The sequence below is a fragment of the Dichomitus squalens genome, assembly GCF_000275845.1.
Source record: "Dichomitus squalens LYAD-421 SS1 unplaced genomic scaffold DICSQscaffold_1, whole genome shotgun sequence".
Lineage (NCBI taxonomy): Eukaryota > Fungi > Basidiomycota > Agaricomycetes > Polyporales > Polyporaceae > Dichomitus > Dichomitus squalens.
The window spans coordinates 3,149,885-3,168,362 of record NW_006766883.1 but is presented as its reverse complement, the minus strand read 5'-3'; the positions used below and the strand labels follow the sequence as shown (position 1 = coordinate 3,168,362).

The following is an 18,478-nucleotide window of genomic DNA, read 5'->3' as shown; positions in this document are numbered from 1 at the left end:
TATCGGCCATCTCCACGCGCTGCCACCCTATATGCGCGAAGACGGTTCCTAAATAGAGGTATTCGTAAGTTGACGCTGCACCCGCATCGGGAAAGGTGCAAGGGGCGCGCACGTCTGGCATCCAGGGTATCCCATCTGGTATCTCTCCATCACCGTGGACAAGCGTTCGCCACAGCGCGGACCGAACAACCCATGTGCTACAGGAGACTCGCCGGAGCCAACAAAAGGGGGTCAAGGTTCAAGCTGGAGGTGGGATGCGGTCACTGCGGAAACGACGAGTATAGCAAGGACATATACGTACACGCGGGCGCAAGTTCAATCTATGCGGCTCATGAAGGGAGGCCCGAACGTCGGCGCCAACGCGCTTTGTGCGGTCAGGTCATCCAACACGCGGTCGAGTGTGCCTACCCAGCGCCACGGGTTGAAAATCGGATTGACAGGCCAGGACGCTGTCGCCGGAGGCCACATGGCCACATGGTACTACCCTCCGGTGCGTGAAATCCCGTCGGCGTGCAGGGGCGCAGGGTGGACGACGTCCGCACGTAAACGATGAACAGGGCGTGCGTCCGCGGGGCTCGGCAATGCAGCCGCTGCCATCCTTTGTGCGTAGTGAATTATAATGCTGTGGTCGGCGCGATGGCCGCCCTAATCCCGCCGGAACGCCTGGTGTGTATGTTATTACGCATATAATGCGCCGACGTGGTGGTCGCAAGCGAGATTGATCACTGCAGTTGGGTAGACAGCGCTTCGGGATACCTAGACGTCACTTTGAGTCAAGAAGCCTAGTTGAGGGTGATGCGGAGAACAACAACGGAGACTGACTCCTACCAAGCGCGCCCTCCCTTCCAGAAGCGGCGTCGGGACGGCATCGCTCCAGAAGAAGGCGGGGCGGGGCGCCGGCGGTCCTCGTTCATCTAAATGTGCGAAAATAGCAATAACCTGAAACACAGGGGGGGCGTTCTCCCTGGACGTCGCGCGTTTGGTATCCATCTCGGATGTACGCAGATATTGACCCGTTCAATGTAAGCGATGGATGGGATTGTATTGGGGCTGCGCGCGGGGCGATGATTTCGGTGTCGGTCGTAGCGGTCGTTAGCTGAGCAGAGCGCATATCTTAGGACTGTTTAGAACAGCATCCGGATCTAACGGCGTCCGAAGGGAATATGAACGGTTGCTGGGCTGCAGAAAAAAGACAATTAGCCCTTGTTGGCTGCTTAGAGACGTCAGAAAAGCGTGGGTCAGGAGACCAACTCTTCTGGGACTGGTAGGGAATGTGATACGGCATTGAAGCTATTCGATGTCGTCTTGTGAACAATGTTCGGAACTCACGATCCATCGATGAACGGCAGGAGCTGCGCGCATTGCAGCGCGGAACGCCTATTGTTGTCCACATCGAGAGCGCATCTCGCGCATCTCGCAAGGTGAATCCCCTGCCATGTTTGATGGGATCTGTTCTCAGCTGTTCTCACCGGCAGGGACGCGGACCGTTTTGAGCGGACGTGCTTTTTGTTCATCTAATAAGGGAGGCAGTGGCATAGAAGGGCGAGATGGCCGCTGAGGAATACGACACGTCGTCCCAGCAGGATAGGTGCTGGGAAGAAGAAATATGTGCACACTGGAATGCGCAACATGTATCATGACAGTGGGAGCAGTAGCATGGGCTGTTTGCACTGGCGGTGTCGATCTGAGACGGAGGCCATTAGACTTTGCGCAGGCGCTCGCAAGTAGCCGGGGTCGGTGAGTCGGAGGGCCGAATTGGGAAGGTCCGAAGCAGCCAAGATCCGCGGCTCGATTGGCTGGAAGAGGCCGAACAAACGCCGGTGTGACGGTGGGCGGGGGCGCCTCTCTGTCCTCTCCTCCCTCCCTCCAGTATAAATTCCATGGCTCTCCCGTATATATATCCTGTCCCTCCTCCGAAGCCGTCGACGGCCCCTCCTCGTGTCCGTCCTCGACGTTCCTAACACCCTCCGCAGTCCTCCTCTGTCGTCATACCAGGTCTGCCAACTATGGGTTACCTTGGCTTCATCTTCGGGTCCTCTACTTGGGTGCGTATTCATTATCTGCTCCGGTGGAAGGACGAAGATGCAGGGCAGAGCAGCGGTGGAGTTGACGCGCAGCCCTTGCATGTCCACTACGTCAGTCGTTTGCATGCTCGTTCCGTGCTGACTGCCAGTTTACAGACTACCACCAAGCACGATGTCGAGGTTGACCTCACGACCCGTTACGCCCCCAAGAGGCCGATCATCCGCCAGCCCAAACCACCATCCATTCCTGTTCCTATGGAGATTGTGATGACCATCCTCGAGTCTGCTTACGATGATCAAGAAGTCGTCGCGTACAACGCATTGCTCAAGAACGCTGCGCTCGTGTGCAAGAGCTGGTCTAACGTAGCACAGAAGCTCCTCTTCCGTCATGTCACCCTCTCCACACAGACCGCATATATCGCTTTCCAAGGAGCTGTCGATCGCACGACCGCACGGGGTCGCATGCTCGGTGACTCGGTTGTCCGGATGAAGGTTGTCCTCGACCAGAAGCAGCCCTACCGGCTTTCCCACAGGTCGTTCGCACGAGCCGTTTCTCTCTGCCCAAACCTGTATGAGCTGGGCGTCGCGCTCTTCGGCGAGGGTGCACCCGGCCTCGATATCATTGGCTTGCCAGACGAATCCCGCATGAAACGCTCTGTTCCTTCGTTCGACGAAACGACGCTCGCAATTCTCCGGGCTGGTCCCCAGATCTCAGCGCTTCAGTTCAGCAACTGGTCCGACAACAGCGATTCGCTACTGCAGCTTCTTGACGTCTGGCCCTCGCTTGCCTCGCTCGATATCAGCGGTACCACTCCCCGTCTTCCGAACGAGACCGTGGCGCCCTTCCCATGCGCCCTTCGTGAGCTTCGCACGAATTTCCAGGTCTCGCCCTCGGTCGAGTTCATGCGCTGGCTTCTGCACAATTCGAGGGAGTCGCTTCGTGTGTTGGACCTCGCGCGCCAGCCCGCGCCGGACATGCTTGATTTCCTTGCTACCGAGCACGGTCCCACGCTGGAGTCCCTGGCTCTTCCAACGTGCGGCACCCACGAGGGCGCTGTGTCAGTGCTGAAATGCACAGCGCTGCGGGAGCTCAAGATGGAGAGTGCCTGGGCGGCTCCGATGCTGTTAAGGGGCCTGCCTCATGGCCTCCAGCACCTCGCGTTCGGCGTTGGTGCGGATACGGCCCTCCAACACATCGTTCAGGCCATCAAGAAGAGTGACGAGCTACGGGTCGTGACGATGCAGGTCTGGCATGGCGGGGAACGCCATCCTTATCTGCCCAACCTGCGGATCGCGTGTGCTCTCAAGGGAGTCGAGCTCAGGCAAACGAATGACATGCCGGCGTTCCGCGTCATGACTGTACGTATTCCGCTTCCGTCTCGTTCGCAAGCGCATCGCTGACAGCAGCACGTTGTCCGACTGTAGCGCGGCGACCCAGTGCCATCAGCGAGCTATCCCCGTACGCGGTCGATCAACAACGTCCTCTACATGGCCTCACGCGCTATGACGAAAACCTCCACGACCGACATCTGAATCTGCATTTAGGACATTCTGCTTATCTCATTCGTGCGCACTGCGCTTAATCCCATGACATGTCTCCTTCTTTGTACCCGGTGTTGCTCGAAACGGACAGTCCCCATCGCAAGTACTGTGCTCTATCTGTATCCATCTGGCCCTCCGCACGTCACGTTTCCAGAAAATGACGACCAACTCACGACCTTCGCTTTCTAATCGCATCCCCATTGACACCTTGTCGCTTCTTGTTTACATCATAAGCTATTTCTTGCAAATAACCCCTTCTGGCCCTTTCCTTCATTGCCCGATGTTCCATCATGCACATCGATTCGCATCGCATCGCACGCCCGACGAGACTCGCCCGCAGCACCCTTCCTACTTTCGACATCGGAACGACTAATAGAACGTCTCGTTTAGATTCTGACTCCACTCATGCTCCCGCCCCCGCTTTCGCGCTCCCCGCTTTCGTTCTATTCGCTTTCCGTAATCGTCCGCGCCTTTTCCTCCTCCCGCCTTGCCATCACCCGCCCACACGCTTCGATTCGCCCTCGCTCCGGTCGGACGTCATCTTGAACATATCCTCGCTCAATCGCACGCAGGCTGCACACGGCTCTGACGCTCGCAGGCATCCGACAGCACACTAATTCGCTACGCTACGCACTGCGCCCTTGCGTAATGTTTACACTATCACCAGTATCCAGGGACGGCTCTAGCTCGTCGCGGGATTGTAATGGCCGTCGTCGCGCGGTGCGGAGGGACGGGGGATGCATGTCGTCGCCATGGGGGGTCGTCGGGCGAGCCATGAGTTTGTGAATTGTCGGGCATTGGGGTCGTGTTGGCAGGGGATAGGGACGGGAAAGAGGTGAAGGAGAAGACGCTCGTTTAGGTTGCGGTGCGCGAAGCACCAGTTCGTTCGTTGGTGTCGCTCGTTACTACAGCATGCCCTGTACATACTGGCTTGGGTGTACGTTATTCGCCGCCGCAATGGTTATCGCACGCCTCCTGCGCGTGCTGTGATCCTCGCTCCAGACCTTGTCCTGGGCCAATTGCATTCCACAGCTGACCGCGATTCCTGTGCTTCGGTGCTTCGGAAAACTCGGCGTTGAGAGATGGACGTGGACGATAGGATGCAGTTACGGCATGAGGGGGCCTTCTGACCGTGCATCTGCAGGCGAAGAAGCCTGAGCCGCCGGATCCTGGGATCTGGAGGCAAACGTGCCCTGTCGTGCTTCGGCCCTAGAACTGTTTGTGCTCGCCGACCTGGAACTTCAAGGTACAATCGCGTTCGTGTGGTCCTGTATCAGGGTCTGCCGCCGACGAACTACACAAAGTTGCCTTTTCTGCACGTCAGCCACATCGCTCGGCGCGGGCGGAGTGCTAGGGCGCTTGAGTGGCTTGTTCTCTTACGACCACCTGCCTGCTGCTGCGCGGTTGCGTGGCGCTCGAGTCAAAGAAGCTCGTTCATTAGTGCGCTCAAAGCCTCCGATGCCGTCATGTCTGTGTGTATCGTTGTCTCAGTAACCATCTATGGCACCTGGGACGACCTCCGACATATCGGCTCGCAACGGCTCTACCGGACGCAGCATACTGGGAACTCGAGGGAAGCGGCCTTATACTGACTCGGAATGTCAGAGCGACGTCTGTTCGGATGGCAGTAGGACTGGAGAGGATGGAAAAGTCACAATCGCACTACAATGTCGCTGCTGACGGCATTCTTCCGATGACTGCTGCGTTTCGCATGGCCTTGGATCGGCACCATCGCTGGCGGCCGCTGAGAACGCAGGTGAGCACCCGTGCCTGCCGGCTTCTCAAGCAAATCCGGAGCTGGCGATCGTGTGCGGACTGAGCTTAACGAACGGGTCGTGCGCGCACCCGCAGGTGAGTGCACGTAAAGGCGGGTCACAACTCACCCGCAGATCGTCAGAAATGGCACTGCGCGGCCGCCGACGGGCGCGATGCTACCTTCTTGCTGGAGCTCGCCGACTTCTGCTCGCTCTCCGCACTCCGACACGGGCACAGCTTTCTGTACCCGTCTTTGCACGCGGGACGGATGCTGTCAGTGTTGACGAGGGAGTGTCGTAAACCCGAAGACACTTACGTCTCTATCACATTATAGAGCATCAAACAAGCTACTTGTTCAGGGAAGCTAGGAGCCTCAATGCGATGCAATTCAGGTTGGTCAAACAAGCTCAGGTGGGATTGCCCATCCGAGGTGGCCCCGCCCGCGTCCACTTAGCTCTAAACGAAAAACTGATCGATTGGTATGCCCCTTCTCCTCTCATTCTGTGGAACGTGCGGGATCCCACGGCACGTGATGGGTTGCTTGATAGGTGTTCATCCATCGCCAGTTGTCGTAAGATGCATGGACCGTCACATGGTTGTCAACTCTTATGCCCGAAGTGTTCTCGTACAAGGACGACACATCGGTCAGTCTGCTGGCAGTGAGTTGCTGTGGACACCTGGGCTAACGTTTTGGCTGTGCCCAGATTTGTCATGGATGTCTAGGCGCTAGCGTACTTCTGCCATCTGTGTCTGTCACTTCGATGCGATGGATATGTCGAGCACCTGATACTCACGAATCGATGAACACACTATCATGATGGAGATGGCGATGCAAACTCTCAGTGGGCGATGGGCAATTGGAGAACTTTTACTGGCGCTGCAGGCTCACAACATCTCTTGTAGACCTATACACAACGACTCTGCCAATAGATGAAGTACACCGTAAGTAGTCTGTTCCCAAGTGAAGGTAGCTGAGATTATTACTCACATGCCATATATCTGGTTTGCAGGAAAACTGGTATAAGCGCAGCGGATGCAATAACTTACGAATGCATCCAGTAGCTCCGCTGCGAGCATCTGTACTATGGTAACCGCCTGTGTTGTGAGCCACGGAGTGCCCGCAAACTACGCAAACATGATTTCGTTCCTCTGCCGAGTGTTCCTTCGGCAACATAGAGAGCACGACATTGACCGCAACCGCATCCTTTGACCAACATACACTCTTAGCCCGCTCTCCCACCACCCCAGTTCTGACGTCTCTCTCTCCTTCTCTTTTCCTACCCCTGACATCCCGGTGCTGATTTTAACGATTCGTTTCAACATGAACTTCAAGGCTGCTGTTGCTTTCAGTTTCGTCTTCCTCTCGCTGAGCGTGCAGGCTGTGCCGCCGGTCAATCTTGCTAAGCGCGATGATAACAACGCCAGTAAGCTTCGTTTCCCCCTCAATCCCAGTTGACGAATCTGACCAATGGTATTTCAATAAAGCGATACCAATTCCTGGTTGTAAGTCGCCTCGCCGCCACTAGCGATGGGCGAACAACTTCTAACGTCGGTTATAGTCGGGAATATAAACGCCACGAATGCCACCGCGCTAGCTAGCATCGGCTTCCCTATCAGTATGTATTTTGCTAATCCAATGGTTCTGGGTACCTGATGGCGTGCTCAACTATAGATCCGTCACAAACCCAAAGTCAAACTATCGATCCTACAGCGGCGCTTGAGTTCTTGCAGGCAAGCTCTTTCGCTGTCGGAGCGATCGGTATGCCCGAGCCACACTAGTTTGCACCGTACTCTCGTCCTAATGCGTTGCGTAGTCGGTACCGGTACGGTCCTGGATCTTGAAGGTAAGCCGGTCTCAAACCTGCACCAGCCTGGCGCTCATGCCAGTGGACCCAGCCGCAATGGTTCTCGCCGAAGCAACCGCCGCGGTCGGCACGAACACCAAATAGCTTTCCGTCTACATCGCCGGTATGCTCAGTTTCGGGTTTCGCACCCCTCTCTCGGTGAGTCATAGCTGATCACGTACTGCAGAGTCGGCCGCTGTGCCTAGGGTCGAGGTGTCCTCAGTCGGCGGACCAGTGATCACTATTGCCACCGGGACAGCGCCGGGTTCGTTCCAGACCACGTTCGCGGGGATCGCCTTCACGGCTGCACCGAAGCAGAAGTAAGTTCCTCTATAGCCCGTGCTTCTTGCCTTGACTGATTGGATTGGCGCGCCTTTCTACAGCCATGCCGGGCCGGGCCGCAGTGTATCTGGGTTGCTGCTGGGAGGGATCGCGGCTGTCGTGGGAAGCGTCATTACGGGTGCTCTTGTCGTTCTGTAAGAGGTTTATATGCAGGTGCATGAACTTTGGCTTTTTTCCGTAGTATCCTACTATTTCTTGCTTGATCAGTTGCTACTACATTCCTGTAGTGGAGCCTCAAGATGTTCTCTGCCTATCGAACGCCGAGCGAACCCCAAGAAGACTCTTTCGGGCATAATCGAGCCGCCGTTCCGTATGACTGCTCCGATCTGAATGCGTCATAGGTCGGGTCACAGGTTGATTTACGTACAGGATGTCGCAAGCTATAATGGCCTGCCCCGCAGCGGACCCTATGGGCGCTTGCATGAGAAGCTTGGTAGCGATCGGATCTCGGCAATCGAGCCATTTGCTGGCCAGCTGGCGGGGCTCTGGTGCAGCGGCCTTTTATGGTCGAGACTGACCATAGTCGCCGCTATATGTACGCAATCGTCACTACTCTACGCCTCTATACCTTCTCATTAACGGCCTTCTCAGTCTCTTCGCTCAAGCTTCGGTCGCGAGGCACAGCATGCTTCGTATACCGACGTCGTGTCGCCGTGTTTAGTCAGTTTTCCCCAACCAAGTTCCCCTTTAATGTCCACCAATGGTCCTCCCCCCATGCTTCTGCGACTATGTGTGTTTTAATGTCCAATACCTCTTCCTTGCTAGTCTGTGACGCGATCACCGCAGCAGATAAGCGTCGATGTTGTCAAACGGCTGGCACGGCAGGAAATCGGATGTTTTCGATTGGAGAAAAGTCGACAAAATAGGGACGCAAAACGCAACAGCCGGCCGTTTTTCAATGACTTTTGTCCAGAAATGCCACATATTTACGAATTGTTTACCTAGCGCGTCCCCTTTTCAGAGACTTTTCTCCGGCTGGAAATATCCGAATCCCTGCCGTGTGGGCCAGGCTGACTGCGTGTTTGGTCACGGATACAATCTGCTTGCACGCGGACGAACGCTCCTGCGCATTCTCTGTTGGCCAGCCCATCGAAGAGGAACCACCGCTACCGAAGTGGCTAGGACCATGCTGAGCGACCCGCTCGCATCTGTCTTCCTGGCTGTGCTGTGTGAGATAGAACAATAGATGGCCGTGTATGAGTTCCGTAAACATCGCCCTCTTCTGTGCTAATGACCTTCAGAAGACACCACACTCATGACGCCATGGCACGGACGCGCCTATCGGAGGCCAAATAGGTCAGGTCTGGACTCGGAGGCGGATACGAAGGAAGTCCACCTCCCTGTTTTCCATTCCCTGAGGAATTATGCTACCGTTCTCAACAAGGTACGTAAATTATGCGGAGTTGGAGCCTAACATTATAGGCTTCTCACCCTTGACGGGTCAACCTGGTCCCACAGTGATTGCCATGCTTGGCCCGTTTTCTCTCAGTTCGCCGTCGCCTCTAATAGATCCTTGTTTCCTGTATTAGGCCGCAAGTCATCTGCTTCTCCCAGGACGACATTGGCCTTCTCCGGCTCTTGCACTCTCCGAATAATGTTCCGACGTACACAAGCCAGCGATCGTGCTCTCATCATCTACTAGGCTTGATCTTATTCTCGCGCGGGGATCGCAGCCGTCGTGACCGAACATTCCGAGTTTTCTATGGCCTACCAGACTAGGGGCTGGGAGATAGTCTAGTATGCAAGGATGTTCCGCTGTGTATCGGCAAACAGTGAGCGCGCCGATGGTATGGATTACCTTCGAACGAAGCAATTGGAATTGCGCAATAGGACCAGCAATGAAGCTTCAGGCAGAAGAAAGAACTGAGGCTAAGACTCAGCGCCACAACTGTGCACGTCAGTACCTCAGTTGTTCCGTTCAACATTGGCAGATTGTCTCTCACATCCCAGCTATCCACTACATGGTGATGGAGGAGCATGGGATATGGACCTGCGATGCTTTATAGCACCCGTCATTCGTGTCGCTGCGCCCAATGTCGGAAGTAGTTGCTGCTGCTTTCCGGCGCTGGCTAGTTCGTTCTCGTTAGGGCGCAGTTTTCCACCACTGTATAAATTGCCTCAACCTTAGTACTCAGGCTGTTCCTTACTTCGCCTTCTTCACTCTCTGGAATAGAGTCTTTGTACCCTCTTCGACCACTAGCCTAGTGCTACCTTTCCTCTTGTTCTTCTTTACACACATCATGCACGTCAAATCTATCCTCTCCGCTCTTCTCCCTGTTCTCGCCGTGGCCGCTCTTCCAGCCAAACGTGATGGTGAACTTCCGTCCCATGGGCATCGGACAACGTTCAGCAGTTAACACGTTAACGTGATTAGGCGTAGTGGACCTAACATCGCAGCTCAACGAGGCTGCAACGGATCGTGAGTTGCTAAACGCCAGTGTACACCCAAACCTCGCTGTATTGACAAGACTTATTGCATCAGCGGGGGGTTGGTCGCGGCTGTCTTACTTTCCTGTCCTCAATTGATTTAACGCCATGAGTAGCACTGGCAACCCTGGAATCTGAGATCATGGGCGAGTCTCTTGATTTTTTCCCCTGACGATTACTAAAGAACGTGCTTGTTAAGCTCAAGGAACGGCGGCAGCTACATTGCTCCCAGAGCGTGCGTATTACAGGATTGTTATTGTCTATACAACTTCTCATCCTGACGAATGCTTCGCCATTGCGCAGTGTCAGCCTTCGGTGAAGACCTCTTTGCTTAGTCACCCTCCTCTTCCTAAAATCGGATTCAGTTTCGTCTGCAGAAGCCTCTGCAATCTCTTCTTTTGAAGCCGTGGTGGGCCCCAGCCAGACGCAACTAACCGCCTTCTTCACCAGTACGTCCTCACTCCAGCGACAGTTATCCGATGATATCCTAATACTTTGAGCAGCGGTGAGCGGGACACCTTTGATGGAAATTTCATCCATAGGTGGCCCTGCAGTCACTCTGGCCCCAACAGGCGGCGTCACGACTACCTTTGCGGGGTTCACCGTTACCGCAGTGCCACCCAAGAAGTAAGCCTCTCTACTAACGCATACTATCCGATTGTTCTCACAATGTGTATCATCGCATCCTTTCAGGAACGGCGCTCCGGCTCTCAGTATCTCGAGACCGCTCATGGGGGGAATGATTGGCGCACTGGGGGTGGTTGCTGGCGGAGCATTCATGATCCTTTGAGTAGCCTCACCATCCTATACGAGTACTGACTGTATGGAAAGGCCGCAGCAGGCTGTGTTTGTAGTCGTGCATTTGATCTCCTTGCATCCTGCAAAGCTAGTACTTCGCAAGCATTGCAAGAGTCGCCGGAATATGTCAGAGCGCGCCCGCTGGATGTCCGCACAAGAGAAAGAGGGCAAGGAGTCAACTACAATGATCACAATTCCTTGCTCGGGAGCAAGAGACTGACCACGCTCATGTCTACTTTACGTGGTGGACGTTGAGCAGGTTACTTGTAGTGTCGGTCTCAATGTCGGGTCGAAAGGACGATGGTCGATATATACCGATAAAGCCCGCTCATTGGCGAGTCCGTTCTTCCGTCCCACTATAACGCTACCACCGACCGAGAGACTGCTATATCTTAGGAACCCCGTCAGTCATCCTCATCAACGAGTTCCCGTCTAAGCAATCGTTATCGCGACTCGTGAGTGCTCGCGCTACCCCCCTCTGCTATCGCATTCTCTGACCAGGTCCTCGTAGACTCAATGAAGGAAGTCTTGACCCTCGCGAACGAGGTCGGCATCATTGCGAAATGCATGCTAGTGAGGCCACCATCACATTTCCGCGCATATAGCCAGCCTCACGGCGCATTGCAGTTGTTGGTACTACCGATGCACTCCTCGAACGTTACGCGCGATACCTTGTTCGCTTTCCCTGCCGTACGCGCGACGATCACGTCCGCGCTCAAGCGATTATGTCGCACATCCTGAAGCACGCATAGCAGATGGCGTCGCCACACGATTCGAGGTGCCTATCGGCAATGAGATATCGCTTGCGACGCTCTTTGGGAACCTCACCTAAAGCTGAGGCAGCGAATACGCCGTGGAGTAGGCGAGCCTAGAGAGCGTGTTTAAGAACGTGATCAGGGAGAACGAGATCGAGGAGGGTGATGACGAGGCAGTTGTGCGAAAGCGGACATGGTGGAGAGTCTGATCCACAACATTATGTGAACATGATGATCGCGGACTTCATGGACTGGGCTGTGAACCCTCAGGAAAGGATTGGATCTACCATTGATTCATATTACCCCCAGACTGGGGACAGTCGTGATGACTGAATTCTCCGAGAAGCTACAATGCTGAATATGCTACATGTTGGTTTCCGGCTTCCAGGACACCGTCCCTTCCGATGCTACGACACGTATACGCGGGTCTGCGGCAACAAAGACGTGAAGCGTGCACTCACGGCACAACCTGCTGCTCGATCCAAACCCCTTCGTCCCTGGTAAACTTGATCCTTTGATTGGGGTGTACGCCCAAGGCAACCCAATCGACTTGGACAGGCTCGAATAACATCAAGGCAAAGTTACGGAACGCGAAGTCAATGTTCTTCTTGTCCTCGTCTGTCTTCGCGTCCTGTTCAAGTGGAACTTCTTTCGGCCACTTCTTCTGCTCGTCATAGCTTGGAAGGAATGTGCCAGGGGGATACGGAATGGCCCAGCTGGCGCGCATGCCTGGTTTCATGCCATCGAACGTCTCCTTCCTCTTCGCCTCCCAATCGAACCCCGAGTTCTGGAGGAGCTTCAACGCGATCGCCTCGTCTGCGATAGGCGTCGGGCCGTTGCCCGGAGCACCCTGAGCGGGGGAGGGGAAAATGTGCGTGATTCCCGAGATGCGGAATTGGTCTTGAGAGCCTTCCATCCACCAAGCGAGTTCGGTGCGCTGGTGGGAGTGTAGCTGGCCCACCTTCGGCGTGCGGGCGTCGGTAGAGGTCACCAGGATGGGGAGCTCGGGATGGCCATCGGGCTCCATAAAGCCACGGTGAACTTGAGAGCGAACGCGGGGTTGCCCATTGGTATCAACGGTCGCGATCTGATATACTTGAGAGAGTTAAGTGGGTGTACGACTGGGGGACTTAGAGACGCGCACTTACTGATCTTGCCCTTGTTATCGGGGTGGCCGAGAGCCTTGTTGATGGCTTCAACCCAGCGCGGCGCAGACGACATGGGGGTAGGGTATCAACACAGCGTCAGGGTGCAAGGGATGTTGGCAGAGACATTAGTATTATGTCATACTCCCTTGATCAGACGACGAGGCGCTTAAGCTGCCGAATCGGGACTTGCAGGCCTTGGGCCGGATAGAGGTGCTCAGACATGCATCCCCAATCTCTTTGACTCTCATGTACGCTCGATGCATTGCATGGACTTCCTCACTCTCCTCTCCACTGGCTCAAATTCTTGTGGTCAGCTTGGGATCGGGAATATCGACGACGTCCACCGGTTCACACCCTGTATCTTCCGCGGCGCCGCCCTAGGATCACTACCAGAACACGTGGTTGGTATAGAGCAGATCGCTTGTGGTGGTAACCACACACTTGCCTTACTTCGAACCGATGACGGGAAGACAAAGCTTTGGGGATGCGGAGATGGGAGGAAAGGTCAGCTCGGTCCTAGCTACACTTCAGAAGTCAGGGAGAAGGCAGAGAACGCGGCCGTCTTCCGTCGCCTCGACCTGGGTGCACACCTTGAGCGTGCCGGCATACTCTCCGGTATATCCGAAGAATATGATACTCGTCTAATTGCAGCGGGCTGGGAGACAACGTACGCGGTACTCTCATATCCGAATCGCAGTGATGTCCTCCTCTCCATGGGGTCAGATGACTACGGCAACCTCGGTGTCGATACAAACACCCAGAGAACAAGGCATGACATATACGTCGTGGATCTTCGTCGTGCAGTTCGAGCTCCGGACGACTCGATGAGCACCATAACCGTTCTATCTCTTGCCGCCGGTCCCCATCATACCATCGTTCACGTCCGTCTACGTGATCCGGACGGCTCGTCCGTGACGTACTTCGCCGGCTGGGGTACGTCGCGGCACGGTCAACTTGGGCCTATCCTCGACTCCTCTGCTCGGCCGGTCCCCACTTGCCCAACGCCCGTTCTGATCCCGTCAGCCACCCCCACAGATGTCTGTGCCTCTATAGCCCTCGGGAGGCACCACACCGTGTACATGCAGACATCAGGAAAGCTCGTCGGATTGGGCTCGAATCGCAAAGGGCAGCTCGACGAGCTCAGCACGCTTGACGACGTGGAACAGGTCGGGTGCACATGGAACGGGACGTACGCCCTCCTACGCTCCGGGACCGTTGTCGCGACGGGGAGCAACACGCACTCGCAGCTCGGGCGTGGCCCGACCGTGCTCGTCCCGCAGAGCGCGCTGCAACCGGTCGCGTTCCTGTTCAGCTCCAAGACACATCGCGTCGCGTCACTCGTGTGCGGCAGCGAGCATGTCCTGTGCTTGGTCGACGCGGGACAACATGGACTGCACAGGGAAGTATGGGGATGGGGTTGGAATGAGCACGGGAACCTCGGGACTGGCGGGACGGCGGATACGGGTGTTCCACTGAGAGTGTGGCCGCCAGCGTCATCTGCCGCCTCGTGCGCAAATGCGGATGCGGATGACTCTACGCAATCGCGAGAGGGTTCAGGCAACCAGCGCCATGGCGACGTGCTGAACGTTTGGGCAGGCTGCGGAACCAGCTGGATTCTGGTCAGGAAGTAACGCCTGCCGAATGTCAGGCAGTGCCACAATCCTTCGACGAAGCTTGAGATCCGCGTACTCGTACCGCAAGACTCGGGCTGTGGATCGTGCACCGTACGGATCACGGTGAGTCAGTTCTCTGGTCTCTGGTCATCCGTGGGTCGCGGGCATTGGCGTATGCTTGGTTCAGTTGCCGGACGATTGCTGATCTCCCTTCCAGTTGTCTCCGGGGCTCTGGTCGCGCATATAACAGGTGTGTTCTGTCAGGTTTCTAGCCCATGCGATGAAGACTGAACCGCTCGATGCAGCGGACGCATCGTAGGTTTACAGCTGTCCAGCAGCCGTATCTGGAGTGTCCGAACCCATTCGAGCTATCAACGACATCCGTTATGACGCGGCTTTGTGCATCGATAAAGCCGTCGAGCAAGGCTTCGCGGCAGCATTACACACCCACTATCAAGACAGCGCTGCTGCATACGCGTATACCGCCAACCTCAATATCTAGCAGCTTGCGATCGGAAGTACGGTAGCTCCCCATGTATTGATGTACGAGTCCCGGCCAGGCAATCATAAGCTATAATGACATTGCTCGAATTGTCGCCGCACGGGCTTGGCTGCTTGACGGTCAAACAAATAATACCCCGCCTTCAAGGTCTCGATCTCTCCTTAACACGCGACTGTCAACCAAGCTATATGGGTAACAGGTTGGGATGCAAGGTCAGATACGCGAGGACGAATGTTTGTCGTCACACCAAGTGCTATATGGTGTCATATGGCCGACCAAAACCGGTACGGCAAAAGACAGTATGAATGAGAGTCTGTACTCTCACTTGCGGGTGAATGTGTACACGACCGAATTGCTCCGTTTTAAGTGCGACGGCCACCCTGGGATGGTGGCGACTGGCCCTACGTATGAGATCAAGGGTTGCGGTCAAGTACGCGAATTACTATTACATATCATAGACAGACCCTATACGGAGGCCAAGCCATGAAGAATGGGATGAGCGACTGAATGAATATTACTAGAACAAAGCAGATACTCTACCCTTCCGTGCGGCATCCCCCTAAACGATTTAATAATGTCCATCCACAAGTGGAAAATGTAAGTAGCGTCACTACGCAAGGCATAGTGCTAGAAGCATGCGGCAGCAACGGGACCGACACGCAGCCTGCGTGAAGCGCACTAGCGCCTGTTGAAGCATATGCGCGGCCGATTGAGGGTTGTGGGACCTCAGAAACGCACGCGCAGTCATAGGCGAGGATGAAGTATGAGTACAGCGAGTGAGCCTGCACCACCGCAACAACCCGCCTGCGTCTAAAAGTGGAAAGGCAGGGCAGGCGGCGTGACTAGGTCATGCCCGTCGACAAGCGGCGGGAGTAAGCGTACATCCATGGCGATTTCGTCAGGAGCGAGGTCGTCGTGTAGATTGGTGGCTTGGCTATGCCATGCTCCTGCTGTGATCGCCAAGGGAGCGCTTGGTACGCATTTGGTCCAGCTCGTCATCGTCGGCGATCATCTGGGTCTCGGTGACCACCTTGAGCTCGATCGTCGTCGGTGTCGTATTCGTGGTCGTCAGCTGGATGTGGTAGATGAGCCGGACGACTCGGTTTTGACGGGGTTAGGAAGAAGCTAAGGAAAGGGACGTACCGGTCGGTTGATGCGATTGTCAGAAAGGCCGCGGGGGATGTTGGCAGAGAACTTGTACGAGCCTGTCTGCTCGTCCGAATTGCCGATGCCGCCGAGGAACTTGCGGGTGTTCAGTCTGCAAGACGGCGCTTGTTACAGCGGGCGCTGACAGTGATAGAAACGCTTGGAGTTACTCACGCTACGAGGAACGTGTTCGCATACACTGGCGCAATTTTAGTCTCAATGCAGCGGTGAGAGGAGCAGAACGTCAGACGCACGCTTGGTGAGGATGCACGAGAGCGCCGCGTAGATGAGGTTATCGGGCCAGACGATCGACTGTCGTAAGGAATCGTCACCCGTGCCCAAAGACGACACTTCGTGGGCAAGACTTACGAACACAACGTTCAGGATATGAACAACGCTGCAATGGAATACGCGATGTCATCATGAGCCATCAAAAGCGAATAGCGATGTCGCGCAGAATGCAATTACCAGTTGATAGCACCTGGGAAAAAGAAGCGTCAGCTCCGTAGCTACCCCGCGCGCTCCGAAGCTTCGGAGGTGCATGATTGCGAAATCTGCACGTACCGGTGCTCACGGCATACGCGATCAGAACATCAAGCATGGAATCCGTTCTGGGAGACTCCCGACCCGGTCAGCCTACCCGCCTCTAGACTCACCCAGGTGCGGGCGCGAGCGAGCGCGTGAGACTTACTTGTTCATTCCCGTGCGGCTCTTCCGCAGGACGTAAATGAGTACCAGGGTGAGGATGATGTCGCCGCCCATCTGAATTGACGAGCCGACGGAGGCGAGCCACTAGAAACATAGAGATTGGCGGCGCCGGGACAAGCGTTCGGGCGTCATGATGAGCCGTCTGCGAGGCGCCGAGCAGGTCGAGAAACGCACGGAAAATTTCAGCCAGTCGAGGATACCGGCGGCCTTGAACCTACATTCAATCCCCATCAGCACGGGAATTAGGGTGGGCGGGAGTAGAGCTCTAGGCGGTACATTTTGACCGAAAGCACTGCGCGCGGAAATAAGGTGTTAGCTCGGAGCCATGCAGCGACGCAGCGACTACGATATGGCTTACCAGTGAAGCAGACTGGAGAAGCATAGGTAGGGGCTTGTTGAGCGATAGCGTCCTCGCAGTCTGCATAGTATGCTTACCGACATTGCCCGCAATGAGACAAAACTATGGAGGAGAGATAAGCCGCAAACACTGGAGCGTGAGCAGGGGGACAAACGCACGGCAGCTCCGACTACCACCTTGAACTTCGGCGCGACTGCGCAAGGGTGATCAGTTCCAGAATAACTAGCGGTTGGTATGAAAGGTCCTCTTACTGAGCCACACCCTCCTCACAAAAAACCTATGAGCACGAACGATTGGCGGTCAGACAACTGAAGCAGGGAGAAAACAAATAATCTCACGTCTGGGATATGAGCGCCGCTATCGTCTGTATAGGTACAATATGGGTTGTACATCAGCATTCGACCAGGTGGAGCCGCGCGCGGGAACACTTACGCCAGGGATGGGCAATACCTGAGGGGGTAAAGAAGAAGCGAAGCTTAGCATGATGGCTGAATCCTGGCGCAGGGGGCTTACATTGAGGGACCTATGAGGGCATGAAGTTAGCATGATGGATTTTGGAAAATAGCAAGGGGGCCCGCTCACCAGACCGTCGGCGAAATAAAGAAGTATGCGGGATTCCAGTACATATTGATCAAATAGAAATATCTGGGCTCATGAGTGAATCATTGGGCATTGATCGTCCTCGATGAAGGAACATACGCAGTGTGCAAGATCAAGACTGAGATGAAAGTCTCCAAGACGCTGAGTCTGAATGAGATATCATGTCGCAATACATGCATCGGAAAATTGAGCGTACACCACTACTGACACCTGACTTCAAAGATTACCCCTGCTCGCGCGACGACAACGATCGAATGTACGCACCCAGGTTTTGAGAAGTAGACGATCCTTGGGATACAGGCTGAAATAGTGGTACATCTGGTGGATGAGGATCCCATTCAGACTGTCATGCTGTCAATTCAACAACGCCACACTTCGCGATCGACGGTAGAACCCACAGAAGACTGGCAGCGACACCGAGAAGCCACGCGCCCAGGGAGTTGTCCACCGAAATCTGTGGAAAGCCAGCGACTGGATCGGCCGGGACCCCAGCGTCATTAGGTGCGGCGGACATGGTGAGTACTGCGGAGCAAGATCGAAAAGACAGCCTATACGCGAGAGACGAGATAGCAGAAAAAGCCGGCGACCCTGGCGATACACCAACACAAACCCACTGGGCGCGGACGAACGGTTCCTCGCTCCAGGGAGGCGAAGGACAGAGCGGTCAGGGTTGAAGTTGAGACGAATACCGCGGGTATATGTAGTGTCAGGCCTGTCTGCTATATATGCAAAGACTTGCCGCGCTTCTTCTTACAAGCAACGAGCCGACCCTTGGCTCCAGACGTTCTTTAGGCGACAACCAGACGCGCAGGCTCGCTTGGGCCATTTTCAGCCGCTCGACTGACCCACTGCGCTGCTGGCCCGGTTCCATTCCGCGATTCGGCTGCAGGAGAGGGTCGGCCGATAGGCGGATAGG

The 18,478-nt window shown here is 55.4% G+C and overlaps 8 protein-coding genes across 8 annotated transcripts; 6 read left to right on the top strand and 2 right to left on the bottom strand.

Moving 5' to 3' along the window:
- Positions 1-301: 301 nt before the first annotated feature.
- DICSQDRAFT_131768 (uncharacterized protein) lies at positions 302-766 on the top strand. Its single transcript, XM_007360750.1, has one exon. It carries the CDS (start codon positions 323-325, stop codon positions 551-553), a length of 231 nt encoding a protein of 76 aa, XP_007360812.1. The 5' UTR covers positions 302-322; the 3' UTR covers positions 554-766.
- Positions 767-1,929: 1,163 nt separating this feature from the next.
- On the top strand, positions 1,930-4,563 carry DICSQDRAFT_77151 (uncharacterized protein). Its single transcript, XM_007360749.1, has 3 exons — positions 1,930-2,045; positions 2,181-3,383; positions 3,450-4,563. Exons 1-3 carry the CDS (start codon positions 2,007-2,009, stop codon positions 3,555-3,557), a joined length of 1,350 nt encoding a protein of 449 aa, XP_007360811.1. The 5' UTR covers positions 1,930-2,006; the 3' UTR covers positions 3,558-4,563.
- Positions 4,564-5,029: 466 nt separating this feature from the next.
- Positions 5,030-5,940, top strand: DICSQDRAFT_131766 (uncharacterized protein). Its single transcript, XM_007360748.1, has 2 exons — positions 5,030-5,800; positions 5,870-5,940. The coding sequence occupies exon 1, from the start codon at positions 5,466-5,468 to the stop codon at positions 5,619-5,621; it is 156 nt and encodes a 51-aa protein (XP_007360810.1). The 5' UTR covers positions 5,030-5,465; the 3' UTR covers positions 5,622-5,800; positions 5,870-5,940.
- Positions 5,941-6,642: 702 nt separating this feature from the next.
- On the top strand, positions 6,643-7,837 carry DICSQDRAFT_123780 (uncharacterized protein; the record flags this gene model as incomplete). The annotated part of the gene is made up of 8 exons (XM_007360747.1): positions 6,643-6,745; positions 6,807-6,824; positions 6,881-6,937; positions 7,033-7,080; positions 7,136-7,165; positions 7,353-7,485; positions 7,549-7,641; positions 7,735-7,837. 8 exons carry the CDS (start codon positions 6,643-6,645, stop codon positions 7,835-7,837), a joined length of 585 nt encoding a protein of 194 aa, XP_007360809.1.
- Positions 7,838-9,769: 1,932 nt separating this feature from the next.
- DICSQDRAFT_131765 (uncharacterized protein) lies at positions 9,770-10,807 on the top strand. The gene is made up of 9 exons (XM_007360746.1): positions 9,770-9,820; positions 9,882-9,926; positions 9,990-9,995; positions 10,051-10,080; positions 10,134-10,169; positions 10,238-10,249; positions 10,300-10,383; positions 10,438-10,561; positions 10,628-10,807. Exons 4-9 carry the CDS (start codon positions 10,077-10,079, stop codon positions 10,722-10,724), a joined length of 357 nt encoding a protein of 118 aa, XP_007360808.1. The 5' UTR covers positions 9,770-9,820; positions 9,882-9,926; positions 9,990-9,995; positions 10,051-10,076; the 3' UTR covers positions 10,725-10,807.
- A 963-nt stretch (positions 10,808-11,770) lies between these two features.
- Positions 11,771-12,725, bottom strand: DICSQDRAFT_158842 (uncharacterized protein). Its single transcript, XM_007360745.1, has 2 exons — positions 12,636-12,725; positions 11,771-12,582 (listed from the first exon to the last, which is right to left on the bottom strand). Exons 1-2 carry the CDS (start codon positions 12,706-12,708, stop codon positions 11,945-11,947), a joined length of 711 nt encoding a protein of 236 aa, XP_007360807.1. The 5' UTR covers positions 12,709-12,725; the 3' UTR covers positions 11,771-11,944.
- A 176-nt stretch (positions 12,726-12,901) lies between these two features.
- DICSQDRAFT_96841 (RCC1/BLIP-II) lies at positions 12,902-14,792 on the top strand (the record flags this gene model as incomplete). Its single annotated transcript, XM_007360744.1, has 3 exons — positions 12,902-14,371; positions 14,466-14,498; positions 14,554-14,792. One exon carries the CDS (start codon positions 12,902-12,904, stop codon positions 14,264-14,266), a length of 1,365 nt encoding a protein of 454 aa, XP_007360806.1. The 3' UTR covers positions 14,267-14,371; positions 14,466-14,498; positions 14,554-14,792.
- A 216-nt stretch (positions 14,793-15,008) lies between these two features.
- Positions 15,009-18,445, bottom strand: DICSQDRAFT_131762 (uncharacterized protein). Its single transcript, XM_007360743.1, has 22 exons — positions 17,961-18,445; positions 17,827-17,905; positions 17,759-17,772; positions 17,662-17,703; positions 17,545-17,607; positions 17,476-17,485; positions 17,395-17,412; positions 17,301-17,326; positions 17,214-17,239; positions 17,121-17,155; positions 17,040-17,064; positions 16,963-16,974; positions 16,881-16,896; positions 16,779-16,818; positions 16,588-16,688; positions 16,461-16,507; positions 16,365-16,377; positions 16,266-16,293; positions 16,151-16,208; positions 16,071-16,095; positions 15,894-16,008; positions 15,009-15,822 (listed from the first exon to the last, which is right to left on the bottom strand). Exons 1-22 carry the CDS (start codon positions 18,074-18,076, stop codon positions 15,685-15,687), a joined length of 1,047 nt encoding a protein of 348 aa, XP_007360805.1. The 5' UTR covers positions 18,077-18,445; the 3' UTR covers positions 15,009-15,684.
- Positions 18,446-18,478: the final 33 nt, after the last annotated feature.